The 20,964-nt window shown below is 42.5% G+C and overlaps 1 protein-coding gene across 46 annotated transcripts in view; it reads right to left on the bottom strand.

Moving 5' to 3' along the window:
* SORBS1 (sorbin and SH3 domain containing 1) overlaps positions 1 to 20,964 on the bottom strand; it is a 176,084-nt gene that overhangs the window by 31,434 nt on the left and 123,686 nt on the right. For 30 of the 46 annotated variants that reach the window (XM_076338541.1, XM_076338542.1, XM_076338543.1 and 27 more), the window contains 8 exons: positions 16,194 to 16,369; positions 14,824 to 14,887; positions 13,612 to 13,686; positions 13,214 to 13,276; positions 9,151 to 9,198; positions 8,907 to 9,036; positions 6,826 to 6,940; positions 3,507 to 3,590 (listed from right to left, as the gene is read on the bottom strand). In XM_076338541.1, the coding sequence (XP_076194656.1) occupies positions 3,507 to 3,590; positions 6,826 to 6,940; positions 8,907 to 9,036; positions 9,151 to 9,198; positions 13,214 to 13,276; positions 13,612 to 13,686; positions 14,824 to 14,887; positions 16,194 to 16,369 (755 nt within the window). The remainder of the gene's footprint in view (positions 1 to 3,506; positions 3,591 to 6,825; positions 6,941 to 8,906; positions 9,037 to 9,150; positions 9,199 to 13,213; positions 13,277 to 13,611; positions 13,687 to 14,823; positions 14,888 to 16,193; positions 16,370 to 20,964) is intronic. The other 16 variants (XM_076338546.1, XM_076338560.1, XM_076338567.1 and 13 more) reach the window with 2 other exon arrangements.

Raw genomic sequence — 20,964 nt, 5'->3', positions numbered from 1 at the left:
AAAAGGAAAGGGTAAAACAAGGGCCTTCGATAAAGAACAGGGAGAATCTTTCCCACCCCCGCCAGCCTATGGATACATACCATGTGAACAAATGGCTGAATTTCCAGTGGTGGCATTGTGGGGCAATGAGAATGCAGAGTTGTTATTTTTTATTTCACTGGTTTGGGGGTTTGTTTGTGGGGGGTTTTGGTGGAGAAAGTGGGACACATGGAGGTTTGGGAACTAGTTATTTAAAATTTATCCTATTGGTGAAGGCGCCAATTTCAAAATAGGATTTTCCTGTTTGGATGCACAAGTAAATATCAGGGAGGATTATTCAAAGTGAAAGACCTTTGCCCTGACACTCCTATCCAAATAATACCATGCTAATATCCTCATTTCACCAGATATGCACCTCTCACTGACATGCTTAAAGAGACTTTGTTCTTACTTTGTGAAATCAGAATACGTTTGCTCTGTTTCCAAACAAAAATAACCTCTGTTGGTTGGCAAGCTTAGCATCATCCTACATGCCCACACTGACTTCTGTGACTAGATCGTCTCTGACAGGGAATCTCCCAGTGTCAGTCTATCAAAGGTGAGACTGAGCTACAGCACTTGGGTCTTGGTCCAAATTCCTTCAGGTTTCTAGACTGCCTGGACCTGTAGTTTGAATCCAGCCCACTTCTACATTTGGACAGCCGCTGCGTGGATTGCAAACACTGTAAACACCTATTTCTTATCCATCAGATCAGCAGCTGCAGGTAGGTAGATGGGGCTGCAAAGAGTTAGGTTTGAGATTCGGAGGGACAAACTGGAGGGAAGGAGGTGAGAAGGCAGGACATGCACCCCTTTTTCCAGCCCCCCTGCTTCTCTGTTTATAGCAAAGAGCTTGCTTAGTGCTGTCTCAGGAAGGGCTGGGACAAAGTGCCCATGTGTGTGATCCCGCAATCACAATGGAAGACAACTGAGCTCTAGACTGCCTGAACGTCAAGTTTTGTTGATGGGCTCCAAGGAAGGAACGTGTGGGGATTCAGTCTCAGCAGCACACTGAAAAAGCATCCGTGCTGCAGAGACTGATCTACCTGTCTGCAGGGCACGCGCCTGTCCACAGAGCTGCCTAGAAATGCACCTGGGATGCTGGTCCAGCAAAGTGTTGCTTCAGCTGCCCTAGGAAGTGCATGTGCTTTCCTCAATGGGGAAAGCCCCGTCCTGGTCATTCTGATGTGTATAGAGAGCAACACCCACAGGCTCACAAGAATCCTGTGCTCCCTTTTACCAAGGATTTTCCTGCCCACGTCATATAGCTGCAAATAAAGTCATAAAGCCAGGGGAAATCATCCTGTAGAGCTACACTTTATCTCCAGCATTGGAAAAAAAAGCTGGGACAAACAGAGAATCTTTGAAAATCCCAGGCACTAGTAAATGTCAGTTAAAACGCTCTGATTAGGCATGGGGCTTAGCCACTAGCTGGTCACAAAAATCTGGTCCTCTTGTGACCTGAGTAAGCAAAGCTACATAAAGCATGCTCTTTTGGCTCTGGTGACGAAGCTCAGAGGGAGCTTTGCTGAATTTCTGTCAGGTTTCAGAGCAGGTAGCTATAAAAGTCTGAGATGACATCCTCAATCCAAGTGCCTGATGTAACAGCAAAGCACTATGTACATAGTACCCCGTTCATGGGTTGGCATAGTTGATCAGGGAGCATAGTTCTGTGGCTTTTGAGCTAGAGCACGTTGACATGGGATATCATTTCAAGGCAAGCTGTAAGAAAGCAGCCCTTAACAACAGTGCCCCGAGCAAGGTGGGGAACTTGTCACCAGAACAGACGCTCTGCTGAACGAGAGATGGATTGCTGGTGCAGCCTGAGATGCCCTCTTCTGAAGTAAGGCCAAGGCTGCATGACTAAAAGCACAAACACACACTTCTAAGGAACAGCTATACCCTGACTTCCAGAAAGGCCTGAGGGCATAAATGTTCTCCTTTCTCTGACACATTTTCCATTAACTTACACTAACTTGAAGGATCATAGAGATGACAAACCTTCATTCATTGCAAGAACATATGGCTATTAATTACATGGCAGCAAGAGAAGCAGGTTTCTTCTCACTTTGTGGAAATCTTAAACCATGACAACTTGTGAGGGGTTAAATCCTTAGACTGACATCACTTGAGAGCCTCAGTGAGGTGACTTCTACTGCCTAAAAGTTATGGGGTCTCATCTCAAACACTGTTGAAGGTCCTTTTTTAGCTTACGATGGAAGGTCCATAGCTATAAAACATAGTTTTCTATGACAGAACAGACTACCCAGCCACTGTACGTGTCTGTTTTTCAGCAAGAATTACATTATTTTTATGATGAGATCAGACTGGGCACCCAACCTCAGGCAGTTACATTCTATGCAGAAGAATTTTGTCACTTCTGTGAAAACAGAGGACAGAGACTAGATTTAAAGAAAACCTGCCCTCTGGTGTCCATGTGCAATTGCCTTTGAAACTAGCATTGAACCTTAAAATGTATTTTGGGTTTTTTGTACATGCAGGGAAATCTCAGCAGCACTCAAAAATGGTGTGCATGGGCATTTGGCAATTGACCTCAAGGAGAAACGAGAAACAACCACTATACTTGAATAGATGTGAGAGGCTGACAGTGACCCTCTGGTGCAGTAAGAGTAGCTTATTAAACAGTATTTAATAATGAAATTAATAGTGTTTAATCAGTAAGAACCAGGCCATAAAATGCTTTAAAGTCACATTTTTTCCAGTAGCCATGACCACTGATGTGTTCCCTCCATCAAAATGTCCTTTGTCCTATTGAATAATTAAGCTTTGCTTCATCTTCTTCCAGAGTGGGAAATCAAGGCTTTTTTTTTTTTCTTCTCCCCACACATAGCAACACGGCTCCATTTGGAAAGAAAGCACACTGTTCTCAGACTCCTTTGGTTTCAGGGAATGGCAAGGGCTATTCAACACAGACTGATGCACCCCATTTAGGCAACAGGCAGCTCCACGCATAAGGAACTGAGCAGGAAACAGGGTCATGATCTGTTTGTGGGTAGCTGGAAATTACTGACCCACAGTTTACAAGCCAAGGCCAGGAATAAATGAGTGATTCTCCTTGACTTAAAGCTACCTGTCAGCCATCCTAGATCTTGTTAGGCAGAGGGAGAATAACGGCTTTGAATAAGGACTTTCAATAATGAGAACAGGGCATTACTTCTAACATTAACAACAAAAATGGGTTTGAACTATGGTGTGTGAAAAAATATTGCCTTGTTGATACATATGGCCGGAAGGTGGGGAATGTGTGTAAATGGCTTCAAAATACTTAAAGTGGTCACAGAACAGCTGCTTTACATCAGTACCGGGATGATGTTATGAACAATCACATTTTTAAATGAGTAAGGCAGCTGTTCCAGGTTTAGGGCCTAGCAAAGAGATGTGACAATCATTTAAAAAAAAAGAAAAAAAGAAAAAAAGAAAAAAAAAAGCAGGTTGACTTCATTGGTCATCGCAACTATCAAACTTACCGGTTTCCCAAACTCCAATTCCGAAAAGAATTTATACCAAGGTTCATTCTTTAAATCTATCTCTTCTGGGCTTATATCCCGAGTCTAAAGGAGTTGGTGATAGGGGAATGGAAGAAAGAGAAGGATAACATTATGCAAAGAATAAACGGAAAGGGACTGTTAGAGATGCAGATCCCATGGTTTCCATTCTAAAATGTAGATATTTAGCCTTATAATTTGGAATTCCTATAGCACCTCTCTCACAAAGGCCATGAACTGCTTTGTAAACATCAGTTAAGCCTAATGGCATCATTGTGAGCAACATGAATATGAATGAATTGCATTTTACAGATCAGGAGACCCACACAGAGAGAGATTATGCAGCTTGCCCAGAGTCACAGGGAGACTTAATGGAAGAGCTCGGAGTCAACCAGTCCCTCAGTCCTACTGTCAGACACTTCCACCGAGTCCAAAGCTGCATGTACTTTAAAAATTTCTTTTAATCTTCATTTGGTTAAAAAAGAGAGATTCAGTGAGACCTGAACCAAACACTGCATCTTTAACAGCACATGAATATGTGAGAAACCCTGTTCTACACACTGCAAACAGAGTGAAAGGTGGTTTTCTAAATCAAAGGAGACACAAGTCAGAGAGAGCGCGTTCCTGAAAGACCTCTGAAGGGATGAACAGAGAGACAATATTACCTGTTTCTTCACAAATAAATGTTAGAGAATCAGACAAAACTACAACAAAGGAAAATCGGACAGGACAGAAAACAGTACAGTTCAAAAGAAAATTCCCTTTTGTTCACACAATCTGTTTTAACGAAACAAAAAAAGTTGAAACAGTTGTAGCTGTTTAACAACACTACAGGTGAGATAAGAGAATAAAGTCCATTGCTGAGGGTTATGAGGTGCCACTCCCCAAATGACATGTAGTTAACTCTTGCATTTCAGTGTACCTAGCCTTAGACATAATGGATCTTAGTGCATTAAAAATATAAATACATTATGTCTGATATGCCAGCGCGATCCCAAGTGCTCCGTCACAGCAAGCCATGAGCCACACATGCACAGAGGGCCAACACAAAGTATCCTGATGCAAACTGTCCTGTGATGGGGTTACTGAGGCAGGGGGGAGTTCCCAACAGTGTGGGGCTTTGCTAGATGTCCCAGACTCTGCCACAAGTCATTAGGCTTCACAAAAAAAGCTCTAGGACAAGAGCTCAGGACTGATGCTGAAAGAGGGGCAACGCTTCAATCTGAAAGACAAATGGCTACATCGTGTTTGATCTCCGATGGCCTGGATGAAGATTTGGCTATTTCTTAAAGGCAAAATAGAAGCAACACCTCAATTTTTTTCTTTATTGCACTCCAACTGAAAGTACTCATCTTGTTATACAACTGCCTTTACATAAAACAAAAAGGCCGCTGACGTCAATGGGAGGCTCTTCATTGCTCTGAAGTGGTTTTGGATTGGGATTCTGATAGTCACAGCTCTGGGTGTGATTACCAGGAGATAATCTACAAACCTCCTGCGGCCTCCTTGAAAGATCTAGTCACTAACCACTGTATTACTGTTGTATTTAATGAGACTGATGGAGACCATGAAGGCACTATTTCAAGACCTACTTTCTTCTGTGATCTATGGCTTGAAATTAAAGCTCAAAAAATAACATTGGAAGTAACACAGCTATCACATTCTTCTTGTCTTTGATGCGATCTGTACAATTTTTCTCAGTTATGCTGATGATGGTCCTGCTTGTGGCTTTTAGACTTCGATTCAACAGCTCAATTAAGTACTTGATGAAGTCCGAACATGTAAACAGTGCCACTGGTGATGTCAGACCTTTCGCAAAGGCTTAAGTACACAGATGAAGCAGGCCTTTTGCCACAAGGTTTAATCTTAGCTGTTTACCATGACACAAAATTGCCACTGAAGCCATCAGAAATCTTGCTCCGGGACGGACTGCAGGAATGGAGTTGTCATACCATGTTCAAACGACTCCTCACTGGCACTTCTCTAATGGGCTGAGCCAACACCCAGTAGGATCAAGAGAGAGTCATCCATCGCCCATTTCAATAGGCACTAGGATCATGCTCCTATCAGGAGCAACTTCGTTGAAGTCAGTGAAGGGACATGGGTGTGAAAAGAAGTTGGTTGCAGGATCTTCAAAAAGTGATGGACCTTGATTGCACTTGGAAGGAAAAAAACCCCACCAAAATACCGAGGAGAAACATCAGGTCCCAGATCAGACTTGATTCTTACATTTCTATCGATTTAAATTGTGGTTCACTTGTGTTTCAGCGTAAAATCCTTGGTAGGTTTTTCAAAACCATTCCTTTACCTACTCCATGCGTGGATCAATGCCTGAGCTGTTAAGGCAGAGTCCAGTTTACATTTGGAATCTCACATCCAACTAGCACTTCCAATTGAATCCTTCAATTTAACGTCTATATAGAACAGTTATATCTTTAAGTACCAAACTGGCTATTCACTAATAACCTCATTCAGTATTTTCTAGTACTTAATGTCACACTTGTACCACTGAAGGACACCTTAAGTGAGCTGTGGTGATTTATGCAGGAGTGGCTGACAAGGTTAGCACCACCTCTCTGCCCTGCCCCTTGCCAAGTGTTCTCAGCCAAGCCTGCGGAATGAGACTTTTGTATGTCCCCTAGCTGTCACAATTCACAGCATTACCTACTAATTCAAACTGAAATTGGTAACAGCTCAATTGATACTCCAGGTTACACACTGGTGTAGCTGGGGAGCCAGCCCACATTCAGTTCTGCTACCCCTGCCACAGAAGTGAGATCCAGCTGAGGAAGAAAGCAGCCCAGGGGAGGCGGCCATACCCTAATGCACCTCAGAGGCATCCCCTGAGGCACATTACAGGCACTCTAAAAATCAGTCATTTGGTTTAGCATCAGAGGAACATAGAAAATGAACCATCCTGCTTTGTTGCATAATGCCTTCAACCCTCCTGCATCAACTAATGCTGTGCCCTAGAAAAAGTACAGCTGGCAAAACAGCTGCTGAACAGGTCACAGTGTCAAACGTGGATTAAAAACTAGGGTTAGTGATCCATACGTAACACAGAAAACAACACGTCCAAAAGGAAAGAAGCCTCTCAGTCCCCCGGATCTTGCTTTATAGAGAACAAAAATGTTAGGAAGTTATGCAAAACATTTTTCAAAACAAAATATACAGGAAATACATCACATGAGCACTGCAATGTAAGCATAAGGAATTCTATCAGAATGGAACTGGACAAGCACTTGGGGAGTATTTTACAATTACAGGATAAAACCACAAACTAGGATAAAACAAACATTACCATCTTTTCATTGTTCAGAACCGAGGACTTCCCTGGCTGATAGTCATAAATGCTCCTGGGCTCTGCACGGTATTTTCTGGTGTCCACCTTCTTGTCTGGAGGCTCCCAGTCAGTCCTGAGGAAAGAAACATCAATTAACCCAAAACATTGTGGTTTCCGTGGAGACAAGCACTTCCTTTTGACAGGCGCCTTTCCCTGTTAATCCTGGTTTAATCAGGGTCCTTTTTTTAATCTAGGAAAGGAGCCTGCTGCAAGAGGAACAATTCAGATAGGGCTCCGGGCATATATTTGCTTATCTATAGCAGGCAGAGTTTGACACAGCTCAGCTGCTGAAACCATTGGAGCAGAGGGGGTTTCTTCAATAAAATTCCAGACTTCTGTATCTTCCCTGATTGGAAATAGCTTAGTGATGGGCTTCAACTAAGCTCACAAATATGAACATGTCCAAACTTTGAGCCGAACTCAGATTAAATCTCTTTTGCTAAACTTCTTCATTTTGGCCACATCACTGATGACTTGACTACTACTGCTCTGGATTCTGGGGGCACTCTGGGGTCCAAGAGGGGGTCTTTTCTAGAGACATGAACCAATTATCTCAGACTGGTACATCTAAAGATGGCTAAGAACAGTCCACTGACTATAATTTTGTGCAGTGTCCACACTGGCACAGCTCGGACAATATTAGTCACAAAGCATTCAGGATCCATATCCTACAATGTCCAGCTCCTCTGAAAATATATTCAAACGTATCATGCAGAATAACCAATGCCCCTGAAAAAGCCCAGAAATCAGGCCATTTAAGCTGGTAAACTAATTCTGATCTTGCTCTTGATATGTTCCTTTTGATGGGCAATATTGTATGTGGATTCATCGCACCTAGCATTCACCAAACATAAGTGAGGCAACTAACCAAAACTGCTGCTCCAGGTTTTCTCCCACTTACCCTACTGACCTGGTTTAGGACAGGAACAACCCCCTGAGTTGCCCAAACTCTCTCCACTGGCTCAGGAGAGACAGAGACAACCAATTTAGATTTTTATTTATTTATTTATTACAGTAAGGCTAGATGATAGCCAAAATGACTGGCCTACAAACAGTGTACAAATTTCAACAAGGTTGATCTCTGTTGTCTAGAATAAACTTGATTGCTTAAGATTCCAACCCCAGAGAAACTCCTCCCTGGTGAAACACTGTTTTGTCACTAGATAATAGGAAGCACTAATTATTGTAATCCTTTCACTTGCAAGAGTTTTCTCATGCCTTCAATTCCTGCGTAAGGAAGACATGTTCTATCAGCAAACTTTGTCTCCTGATCCAATGGCCTGAGATGCTCGCTGAATTAGCAATCTCAAATTGTGGCATTGGTCATTTGAGGCAGCAAGTGAAAAACATTAAGAGCATGTGGAAGTTGGTGAGGGAGGGAGGAGCCGTTCAAGAGCGAGGAGAATTCAGCAGGACATAAAATACTCATTGCCCATTCTGCTTTCCCTTCATTTGGTAAACACATTCTTTACTGTTACAAAGAGGTTTAAAATACATGGTAATAACCAAAGCAAAAAATCAGGAGGGAAGTAATCTTGAAAGATCAGAAATGACACAGCTAACTAGAACCTACTTCCAATGAAGTTCATATGGGTGGGACTCCTCAGAGATGGACAATGTAACGTTACCAAGGCTCAACATAAATCCAAATTTTGCTTCTCCACAATTATTGCTACTTGCTTGTATTCTGAGGTGCCTTTACAGTGTCACACTGAGCCAAGAGTTTCCACTGTGCCTCTGTGGTAGGCACTGTATAGGCATGACACGCAGGGAAACACTCCTCACCCAGGCAGGAAACTATGCAACAGACTGTACGATGCCTGGTAAAAAAAGACAGACAAAATGGGGGACTGTGCTGTGGCAATGAAGGAGTTCACTGCTGCCTAGTAGAAGAGTCAGAGTCAAAACTACATCTCTGCTTCCCCACAAAAGTTTAACTGGAGTTGTGGACCTAAAGCTTCCACCTTTGTTCCCTTCCCATTCACAGCTTTCAGCGATTCTTCCAGTAACTGATCCAAATATATCTCCGTTCAGGTCACCTTTCTGGGCTTGATTTCAGTGATGAAGTACGGTTTGGCAGTGGCAAAGTGGCAGACCTCTTAACAACCTTCTCTGAATCAATATTGTCCGTCTCACTCTTGGAGCGGGGAACTGAAAGCTGGGTTCTGCCTGTAGGATAAGTCAAATATAGGAATATTGGTGAACTGGATAGGAGGCAAATAAATACATGCTTTACATGCCCTTTCTGTTTAACAAATTACACAAGAAATGTGAATTACTTACTGTCCTCAGAATAGGAATAACGAGGAGAGTATGAATCAGAATCTTCATCTGAAAGACAAAAGCATTTTGCAAGTGAGCTGAAAACGCCCCAAAGAAGAAGCACCAGAGACTCTTTTCATTTCTTCTACTAATACATCGGCCATAATTTGAGTGATATGCCCAATACTTACCACAGGGAGAAGATCCTAAAAAAGAAAATCCCAATGAGGTTTAAATTGCATTTAAAAATAATTCCTAGATTAGATATAAATATTAATGTACTACTTACACTAATACCTTTCTCCAGGCTCTCAAAGCACTTTAGAAAACAATCACTTTTTATCAAAAAACTCCTCTACAGCAAGGGTTATTAGATCCACTTTATCAAAAGCTGAAAGATAAATTGACGATTTAAAAGCCGTGGTATATGCCTAAAATAACTCATTAGGTGCTAGACACAATAATAGAGCTGAGGAGTCCTGCTCTCAATCACATACGATAATCGTTTGGACATCCTCCTTGTATTAATTTGCACACCAAGTTGAAGTATGTTCACTGACTCAGATTATCTTTTAAGCTCAGATAACGTTCCTGGCACGAGACACACATGTATACTTGTACCAAGAGACTGTCCTTGTTCTGAAGAGCTTACTTTTCAAATAGGAAAGACGTGTCTGTAGGATGCAATAGAGATATTCAAGCAGCTCTAAAAGAGCTAGCAATGACATCAGTGTAACTGAGTGGTGCGGTCTGGCCCCCAAGCTGAACAACCTTCTCTCTTTGACAGTGGAAGTGTTACACTGCATCAACACAGCAATGTTGTTCCCAGGACACAACTGCTGCCGTGGGCTGTGGAACCACATACTGCTTTACTCAAGGATAACATGGTACTGAAGCGGGCAAGGCAGACGTGCCCCAAAAGAAGGTGGCACATCTAATGGCATCATTACCACTCCCCACTCTACAGGTGGTGCCCAGAGAGACTTTGACTTGATCAAAAAGCTAGCGGTATCTTTCCACCATCTTCAACAGGCTCTGGAATGAATCCTCAATGAACTGCAGGTAGTAGCAGGGTGATTTGGGATCGGACCTGGAAACTGGACCCACAGGCCCATCACCTTTCACTGCTGATGAGGGTTCAAACTTGCCAGGAAGTATACATGAGACATCTACAGGACTTCCAAGGGGAAATGCAGGAAAGTACAATGCAATGGCTGCAAAGGTTTTACTAATACCTCTGTGAAGAAGCCACTAAAAGTGACAGAGATAAAAAGACAGAAAAACCAAATAGATGAAGCTAGAATAAGCTAGATAAAGAAAGAACACGCTCAGAAAGTGTTATGTGAATTCAGTGATGCCGATCAACAGATTGAAACAATTTCCAGCTCTTCTCTCAAGGAGGACATCAATCAGCTGCTACAGCCAATCTCGTCTGCTGGAAAAAACAATCTGGCTAACACAGCTGACCTGAAATTGCACTCAAGGCTTAATCAAGCCTTTCAGGAAGGCACAAAAGAGTCTTAACTTTTAGCCCCTCTGCTGAGTTCTCTCGGTGAATGAATTAGAAGGTTTAAGTTCCAAACAGATGGTTATTGACTCTGGTGTGCTTATCATAACCTTCAGGTAAAAAAAAAAGCTAAGGTCAATTTTCAGGCCAATTCCTATATTTTAAACCTAAATGAAAGAAAACAAATATTTATTTATTTAATGTTATTACACTGAATTGTTGACAAAATTGACTGGTATTCCTATATAAAAGATGGGTTTATTCAGATAGCAAAATACTTGGTAAATCACAAAACTCTCTGTCCCTACAAATACAGATGAACAAATGTTTAAAACTATCTTCACAGCCATTCACCTCTCATAGTATTATTTAGTGCTGGTGAACAACGAAAGAATGGATTTACTTACTTGAAGAGAAATGTCAATATTCATTATAGCTCATCATTCAGACAGGAAAACCATACAGGAAAAAAAAATGACTGCAGATAAGTGCTATTTTCCAATTGCTAATATTCTACTATCTACAATAATAAGGAGAACAGGTAAGTTTTGTCTCTTTGAGTATCTTATGAAGAAGACTGTGTGCATTTCTTCCCTTTTTAAAGCAGGGAATACTGAAACTCAGAAATCTGGAATGACTTGATTAAGATTAAAGACTAAATCAGAGATGGGCATTCAAACAAGATCTCCTGGCCCTCAGAGCTTCATTTTATCTATGGGACCCTCCTTAAAGTATCACCAATTTGTAGTTTCAAAATCTGATTCCTTTAACGAGAAGAGGCTGTTCCCCTGTAGTTCCTAGAGAATCTGCAGATTTTTTTTTTTTTAAAGGGTTGGCCAAAATCTCTACATTTCAATACCCTTAGACTCTAAAAGTATTTTAGAGAAGAGCCCAAATCTTGATGTTTCTAGGAGATCCTATGCATCAGTCCAAAGCAAAAAACTCTGACACTGGTTGTATGAAATTGAGGCTTCAATCATCTCTGTATAAACACTTTGCAGTTGAGTACATAACTTTGAAATGTTTTCTAAACGTGAAACATGCACTCCAACCCATCTACATCATCAGATAGTCCGGATTCCTTATCAAGGAAAGAATTCAAGCAGATGTTAGAGAAACATTTCCCAACGTATTGAGAATAAAGAGCAAGTGTTTGGTCCAATAAAATCTCAACTACCTAAACCAGCAAATTATTTTCATACGCACTTTTGTAAGTGCATAGGGGACATTTATGGGAAACCAGACTTGATCACCGTTGGTTTTGCATACTACGTTAGTTCCGACAACAGCAAAATGGATTTTCAAACTTCATTACAAGCAAGAAAATTGAATCTCTGTAGAACTCCTTTATCAACTAGTTATTGAGACTCTTTGTTTCTGTCTCATCTATACCCACGTACCATTCTGCCAATAGAAAATAATTTACACGGCATTATGATTTGCAAGACAGGACTCCACCTACAGGTTTTACCAAGAAATGAGCAAGTATCATAGATACCTGTATGACACTAGTCCACATTCATTTAACAGTGAAATCCACCTTACATCTCCTAATCTTCTTTGAGCATCTCAGCTAGAACCCATATCGTATGCTTTCTTCTTACACAGTACCCACCAGATGTTTAATACAAACATTGAATGAAATGGTTAATTAATAGTCTCACCAGGGTTGGCGTGAGGCACAGGCTAAGTAGGCAAGTCCCTAAACTGCAGGATCTAAAGTGATACCAAAGCACCAAGCCAACAAGGCTGTCACCAACAACAGCTTCCCAATCAGGAAATGTCTGTATGTCCAATGTGCGCAGCGGATTCCAGTGTTTCTCATATATAGGTGTTTTCATGCATATGCACACAGTTACAGGATTATCACTGCAATAGATGCTATTTCACCATCCCTGAAACATGACTGCAAAGGATTCTGGTTTGTACATGAAGTTTAAAGGAATCTGCTGAGGACATGAAGAGGATAAGACAGTGTTATTTCAAGTTCCAAGATGTGCTGACGAGACTGTCGTAACTCTGTCCTTGCCTAGATATGCCAAGTGCACCTAAGGCCAGCCCTGAACCTATGTTACCAAGTTATATTTATTTTAAAAGACTACATTGAGGGACTGATCCAAAACCTACTGAAGCAAGCAGCCTTTTTACCAACAGACTTCAGTGGCATTTTGGGTCTGACCCTAATACTGTGTTAATATTCAAACCAGAAGTAAATAATTAAAGAAATGTATTGATCCGAAAGGGGGGTGGGAGAAATCTCAGTTAAACCACATCTTTACACGTAAGTCAGCATTCTAGGCTTGTTAAATAGTCACTGCACACCCATGGCTAAATACAACTGATAAGCGCATAAAACCAAGCAAACCCCAAGTCTGTAGCATTAGTCAAATACTAGTTACAAAGCCAGAGAGAGCACTGCAAAGCCAAAAAGGCATCATACAGTCAAGGCAATGCTTAGAGTGCAGCAAATCATTATGAGGCAGCATAATGCTCAGCAACTAGAAAAAACTCCAGGAAGAAAATAAATGGATAAGGCAGCATTTGTGCAGAAAAATATATATGGTCCTTTATTATTACCTTCAGAGATAGGACTAGGAGTAGACGCAGGAAACTGGTATGTAGGAGAATAAGGATTGTCTTCTGCAGCAGAGAAAAGCAGTGGATTTTGAGACTATCCACAGTGAAGTGGAGGTTCTGCTTCATCCCCCAATTTCCTATCACCGTATGATTTTATTGCCTACTTTAATAATACTAGAATAAATGGCATCATACTTTAAAAAAAGATTAATGGATTAGCAAAGATTTAGTTATTTTATGCACCACACAAGAAAGTATACTGGGCATAACTGAATTTCCAGCCAGTGTAACACATGGGTGACAGAAATCTAGAACCTGAATCTAGTTACTATTAGGGTGCTATAGTACAGTTAACTCAAAGCACAAGACAACAGATACTCTGACTAAACTTCTGGTACCTTCAGTTTTTTGCTGGATTTCAGGAAGTTCAGGAAATATGTAGGTAGGGCAATAAGGGTTTTCTTCAGGAGTGTCTAAGGAGAGGAACATGATTTGCAAAAAAGAACAGAAAGGACAGATTTAAAGGGGAAGAAGGGCAAGACGAGAATCCATACAAGCTGCAGAACAGCCCCTCTCATGCTGATGTTCTAGCATGACACAACCTAGACACCTCTTTGTTCATTGCTGCCTTGCATATCTGGGCCCTGCGAGAGATCCTGGAAGCGGAGGGGACTGAACTCATTCTCCTTCTTCTGAAGCGTGGGCTCTGGCTGAGCTGAAGAACCTCACTAATCCCAAGAGTGCTCCCAGGAGCACTGGGATTAGGAAACAGTTCAACTCCTTCTCGTTCCATCCAATACAACACAGCATCTATATATGCATAAAGCTCATCATGACAGCACCTGCAGCAGCAAATACAGCTCCAGTTTTGCATGCTCTATGTTTTATTATATAAGCGCAGTTCTGAATTGCATTTGCCTGCACGTCAGGCTGTTCAGAGGGTTCAGTTTGCAAATGCTACTGCAGCCATTTCTCACACAGAACAACAAACGTGAATGTATCAGCAGCCAGGCACAGAAGTGCCCCAAAGTAGGGGCTTCCCTGAGAGTGCACCACTACGAAGTTTGCAAGTGCTCGCCACAATTTTAGGTTTTGAAAGGAGAAAATTTGAGGTTTTGAAAAAGCAGAGTTCAGATTCTGAACTCACCAAAAATCAACGGAAACCTTTCCATTCGTTTCAGTGAGCTTCAAATCAAGCTTTATTATGCAGGTACTAAAGCTTTACAGTGTAAAAACTTTTCTCTTATGCACAGAGCAGTTTCAGTGATAACCTGCTATCCTTTAAAAGGGGGGGAGGGTGTTAGCTGCTAAAACTGGAGTTCAGGGATCTATTTTCTTTAAGTATGGAATTATTAGCAGCTTTCTGATCTCAAATAGTAGTCTTGATTTCATGAGGGCACTGCAGTTCACCTTTCAGAACAACTCAGACCTTTCTTTGGACTTCATTGTCCTCTCATCTTTGACTTCAGAGATTTCAAATACATTGGTTGAGTGGTGCAGAGCAATAAAACGCTTCTATTTAACATCCAGTACAATTCTTCACATGAACGAAACAAAATGTTATCAAAGTGGTCTTTTAAAGTAAACAAAAAACATCTGTGTTACAGTACCTCTATTTAGCTTGTGGATCTGTTTGAACATCGTCTTGTACCAGTCCTTCGATCTGTCTGTATTCTATTGGAAAAATAAATATACACATAAATCATAGAATCTTAGGACAGCAGGTTGGAAGGGACGTCAAGGATCACCTGGTCCAACCTTTCTTGGCAAAAGCACGGTCTAGACAAGATGGCCCAGCACCCTGTCCAGCTGAATCTTAAAAGTGTCCCATGTTGGGGAATCCACCACTTCCCTGGGGAGATTATTCCGATGGCAGATTGTTCTCGTGAAAAATTTTCCTCGTGTCCAATCGGAATCTCCCCAGGAGTAACTTGTACCCATTACCCCTTGTCTTTTCCATGTGACTCCTTGAAAAAAGGGAGTCTCCATCTTCTTTGTAGCCACCCTTTAAATACTGGAACATGGTGATAAGGTCTCCCCTAAGCCTTCTTTTCTCAAGGCTGAACAAACCCAGTTCTCTCAGCCTTTCCTCATATGGCAGGCTTCCCAGTCCTTTGATCATCTTTGTGGCCCTTCTCTGGACCCTCTCCAGCCTGTCCACATCTTTTTTGTATAGCAGGGACCAAAACTGAACACAGCATTCCAAATAATCACAACCATAAATTCTACCAGCCTTTCAAAGTTCTTATGAATCTTCCAGCAATGAAAAAGGTTTACGCTCTGCTTCCTATTTCATTTATTATCACTGACTACCTGAAAATCAAGGCTGTATGAAATTAATACTTTGAAACATGGGTGATTTCACTCCTAAATAATCTCATATGTAATGAAGCTACAGGCTTCACTCAAGTTACTAATAATGTACAAGCTTTGCAGGGATACGTTGTAACCTGTGTAGAACTGTGGATTGTGTGGAAGGTTTTGCGTATCAATCTGATTTGACATCTAAAAGTAGACACCTTGCTTATTTTAGTCATACATACCGATTTCCTAAGCGTTCAATGGACAGTTAGAAACATTTAGTGTTCAAGTCACTCCACCGCTAGTTGTAAGAATAGGCTAATAATTCTTTCCATGATAATTTCGCCTCAACACTGAATGAACTTAAATGTGTTATATAAAAGGTATCTGCCTTTATGATGTCTAAAACGAGACAAAACTTTCCCTTAGCTGCTAGGTGTGAATGAAACAGAAGAGCAGAAAACAGTATTCTCACATATGATGAAGAGAGATATTAACTTAATTTTCCCCCCCTGAGGCAGCTGAAACAGGTCATTGCTAGCAAAGGGAAGTGTTCATAATAAAATATGTTGGAACTAGAATTCTATCTTCCCTTAAATCTCTGCAGTCTCTGGAGCTTTAGTGAATTCCCTGAGTCCCAAGGTAGGCAGAATTTGGCCCAGATTTTGTGTTGTCTTACCCTCAGTGGAATGCCAATATCATCGATGGAGGTATCAGCCATGTGCTGCGGGCTCTTGACAATGCTTCTCTTCTCCTCCATTGCCCTCTTCTCGCTTGGCACTGTCTCCTGAACCGGCTTGTCCTGTATGAGTGCTGAATCAACTTTATCAGAAACTAGTCTGTCTGGCACTGAATCTGGAAATGAAAATGGGGGATTCTTATCTCATCCCAGCACTTCACCACATCACCATATTCCACTCTTTTAGGGCAAAAATACTAGCAAGTAGTTGATGAGACAGACTGTGTCGCTGCTAGCTGTGGTTAGCATCTGGACTGAAGGAAATCTACCAAGAAAACGTTTGATGCCAGCAAAAGCAGGCTAGCATCTCTCAGGTAGCCACCTTCACACATCTCATGACAGTCTCAGCTGTCATGCATGTAAGACAATGGAAAATTTTGGTTTCAAGGACTGTTTGGGGGTTGGTTTTTTCTGTCTTTTTGACTAATTAGCGACTCCGCAATCTCATTCTTCATCAAAAAGCATCAGTGATACAGATAGACATCTTTTTCTGCTGGTGATTTCAATCTAAAGGAGCATCCTACATGGTAGCGGGGCACTACTTTTTAACAGCTTGCACTCACCTGCCTGAAAATCCCATTTGTTACAGTCAGTATATGATGCTTCCAAATTAATCTCTGTGCTCTAACCAGAGTTTGTAAACAACAAATTATACTGTTGTTTAGCATATGTATGATTCCTCTTGCACATGAGTCTGCATAAAGATGGGGGGAAACTAATAATTGCTCCAGACCACCTTGCTTCCGCCTGGAATTCCTTGACACTGCCTGACACCCACATGTAGCAGCAGGCACCACCACCACCACCACTGGCCAAGAAACCAAGGGAGCTCAGTCAGCTCTGAAGCTCTACTATGTTCTGGAGAGCTGCAGCACAGCAACCCTTAGGCTCTGCTGAGGACTTTTTCTATGTGGATTTTCTGGAGAGGAAACATCTGTGATTTTACAGTCTGCCTCATCAAGACTACGTCACGTCCAATCCTTTTTACATCACCACATGCATTGAAAAGAGAGAGAGAGAGATGTTTATTCACATGCACATCACCATACTGCCCAAAGCCATTAAATGTGCAGAAATCTGAAAGGCACACTTAGCAGAGGAAAGGCTCGTGCATAACAAAGCATCGGTCTGTTGGTACCTTGAGCAAACACAATTCTGCCCTGCGAAATTCAGCATGTGAAGGATTTGTGTTTGAGTGGTCGGTTTGAAATTACCATCAAACTTTAAGTCTTCCTCCTCTTTAAGAAAAATGAAATAATGTTTTTAAATGTTCAAAATGCGGCAAAGCATCTATTAAATCCTCGTTTAGCATTTTCATCCTGTTTCCCCTCCCTGTGAATGTGTGTGCACTGTCTTTTGTTCCTTTCGTGTCCCTGGTGTACGGGGCTCTCCATTTTGTAGAAAGTATTTGGTCCGTTTCCATTACTAAACTCCTTACCAAGCCTCTAGAAACAGAGCATGGAAAGAGCAACAGAAACTAGACCATTTTTCCATCACCTTGAAGACTAAAAGGAAGCAGGTTTTTGGATATGGATGAGGATGTGGAGAGGATGTAAACTTTAGGAAAAGTCACAGCTTTCCTCCATTACATATCATCGTCACTGCTGATGTTACAAGTCCTGAGCTTCTGGTCTAGAAAAGTCATTATTTTCTGCAGGCTAAAGAATTCAATGCCAGAGAAGGTCACAAAGTCATTTTTTAACAGGACTGGTAAATACATATTATTTCTCTTTGATTCCCTAGCTCCCTGCACTGGAAAAGTCATTGGCTGTTTACCAGGTAGACCCCATCTGAAACTATGATGATGATCTTCAAAATGCCTAATATAAATGTAAACAACAGGGTAAATGTATCACAATCTGACTTCCCAGTGCCACAGCCATGATCTAAGCAAAATCTTTATTTTGATGATTTAGCAAAAATAAAAACCACCATCTAGCCTGTGCCAGCCATCTCCCAACCATGAATTCACATCTTTAATATTATAACATGAAGGTCTGGGAGCTATCTAGGATGGCATAGCCAGGGGGGAAATCTACCAGCCAGTTAAACGTATTTTGAAGGAGTTTTCAGAAGTATTTTTTGGAGTGCACTTAGAACTGGTTGAAGGTGCTGGACTGACAACCCTGGAGACAGGAAAGGCCTGTCTGACAGTACGAGTTGTATTAGGGCAAGCCCTCCCTGTGCACCCTGCCAGGTTCCTAGGTCCATAGGACTCAGCCAAGAGGACCACCTTAGCCTCTTCCAGTTTGGCTGCTCAGCTGATACTGCAAACACAGACACCTGCTGCACGGGTGTCTTTGCAGAGGGAGGAACTAAAGAAGACATCTTTCACCACATATTTCCTACAGTACCCTACAACTTAGAGAATAACAGCTAAACTTCACACTGACTTATTTGCCATGCAGCTCCAATGATTTCAAAAGAGTTTATGGAGGTATATACCAGGCTTTGAGGTATTTAAAAATCAGAGAGCCAAATCTGGTGCCTAATCGCCCAAATAACCAGGTTACACCAGTCAGCACGCTCCATGGCACCTGAGCCATCCTTTTGCAAGAGCAGCAGCAATATATGGGGTTGCACAGCAAAAGAGTTTTACTGCTGTGACCAAGAGGACATAAAAAGCAGAGGGAGAGGTGGCAGCCAGCAGCTTTGTGTGGTTGTTTTGGTACACTGAGAGCAGGTGCAGACCACCCAGCTGTTGCACAACAGGCTTCACTCTTCCAGACCAAGGATCATTTAGAATCATAGAATCGTTTAGGTTGGAAAAGACCTTTAAGATCATCGAATCCAACCGTTAACCTAGCACTGCCAAGTCCACCACTAAACCATGTCCCTAAGCACCACCTCTACATGTCTTTTAAATACTTCCAGCGGTGGTGACTCAACCACTTCCCTGGGCAGCCTGTTCCAATGCTTGACAACCCTTTCGGTCAAGAATTCTTTCCTAATATCCACTCTAAACCTCCCCTGGCACAACTTGAGGCCATTTCCTCTCGTCCTATCGCTTGTTACTTGGGAGAAGAGACCGACACCCACCTCGCTACAACCTCCTTTCAGGGAGTTGTAGAGAGCGATGAGGTCTCCCCTCAGCCTCCTTTTCTCCAGGCTGAACAACCCCAGTTCCCTCAGCCGCTCCTCAGAAGACTTGTGCTCCAGACCCCTCACCAGCCTCGTTGCCCTTCTCTGGACACGCTCCAGCACCTCAGTGTCTTTCTTGTAGTGAGGGGCCCAAAACTGAACACAGTATTCAAGCCTGTGCAGCCTCACCAGTGCCGAGTACAGGGGCACGATCACTTCCCTGGTCCTGCTGGCCACACTATTTCTGATACAGGCCAGGATGCCATTGGCCTTCTTGGCCGCCTGGGCACACTGCCGGCTCATGTTCAGCCGGCTGTCAACCAGCACCCCCAGGTCCTTTTCCGCCAGGCAGCTTTCCAGCCACTCTTCCCCAAGCCTGTAGCGCTGCATGGGGTTGCTGTGACCCAAGTGCAGGACCCGGCACTTGGCCTTGTTGAACCTCATACAGTTGGCCTGGGCCCATCCATCCAGCCTGTCCAGGTCCCTCTGCAGAGCCTTCCTACCCTCGAGCAGATCAACACTCCTGCCCAGCTTCGTGTCATCTGCAATCTTACTGAGGGTGCACTCGATCTCCTTGTCCAGATCATTGATAAAGATATTTGGGCTGTAACAAACTGCTCTGTGGCTATCTCTAGTTCAGAAAACAAAGGAGTTCCTGATAATGAAGGGAAACACCTTGCAAAAGGGAAAACCAACAGGAAACCTCTGTCCGGACTTGCAGGCAAGCATTAAACTCGCAGCTGAGTGGTGTTCGATGAGACAACACCTACACTAAGGGAAAGAGCTGAGCGAAACCGCTGTAAGCTGTTATGCAGCCTGTCACCTCAGCAGGGTGGCAGCAGAGAGGAGGGACAGGCTGGTGTCACAGCTGAAGGAACCTGGTGGATGAAGTCAGACCAGGTCAGCAGCTGCTGTCCTCATGGGACACGCTCCGCTAGCCCAGGGCCCACGCAGCAGAGCAAGAGCATACAGTATTGGCTTCCCTGTGTTTCTATTTGTGGTATTTAAAGTACTTAGGCACTCTCCGTGACTCTCTTCTCTCCCACCTCTCCATTTACCCCGCAATGGCCATAAACAAAGAATAATAATATGAGTAAGAGGTGTATATGCACTGTTCCTATAACACCTACTGCAGACTGAGCTACTGCTATTTGGGGTGTGGGGAGGGAAAGATGACCAGGAAAACAACTTGCTCTTCTTTCAAGGAGAGACTGTCACACCCGTTGCAAGAGCAGAGAGCTGCTTGGGGAGAGTAAGGTGGCAGCACACATGCATACTTGCACACTACAATTTTATCATCTACTTCTTGACATCTGGCACAAATACTTCTGCTCTTGGAGTCATGTAAATACTGATTTTTATTTCTCTTCCCCTCTCCTCACCACAAGCAAGACTAACTCTAATGGCTATGTAAAGAAACTTGAGAATATGCCCCAAGAGAATAAATCTAAAGGCTCAAAAGGCAGCCCCAAAAGTCAACTAGAACAATCAAACTGTATGTAAATCCTATGACTTAGGAGGAACAGATGAGAAATTTAGGGTTTTGGTATATTAACATGTAGCCACACAGGTAACATTTGGAGAAAAGATTGAAATCAAACATTCAGTGACCTGGACTAAGCCAGGACAA

This window comes from Aptenodytes patagonicus, chromosome 5, assembly GCF_965638725.1.
Source record: "Aptenodytes patagonicus chromosome 5, bAptPat1.pri.cur, whole genome shotgun sequence".
Classification (NCBI taxonomy): Eukaryota; Metazoa; Chordata; class Aves; order Sphenisciformes; family Spheniscidae; genus Aptenodytes; species Aptenodytes patagonicus.
The sequence above is the reverse complement of the archived record's forward strand: the minus strand, read 5'-3'. Positions and strand labels throughout refer to the sequence as shown.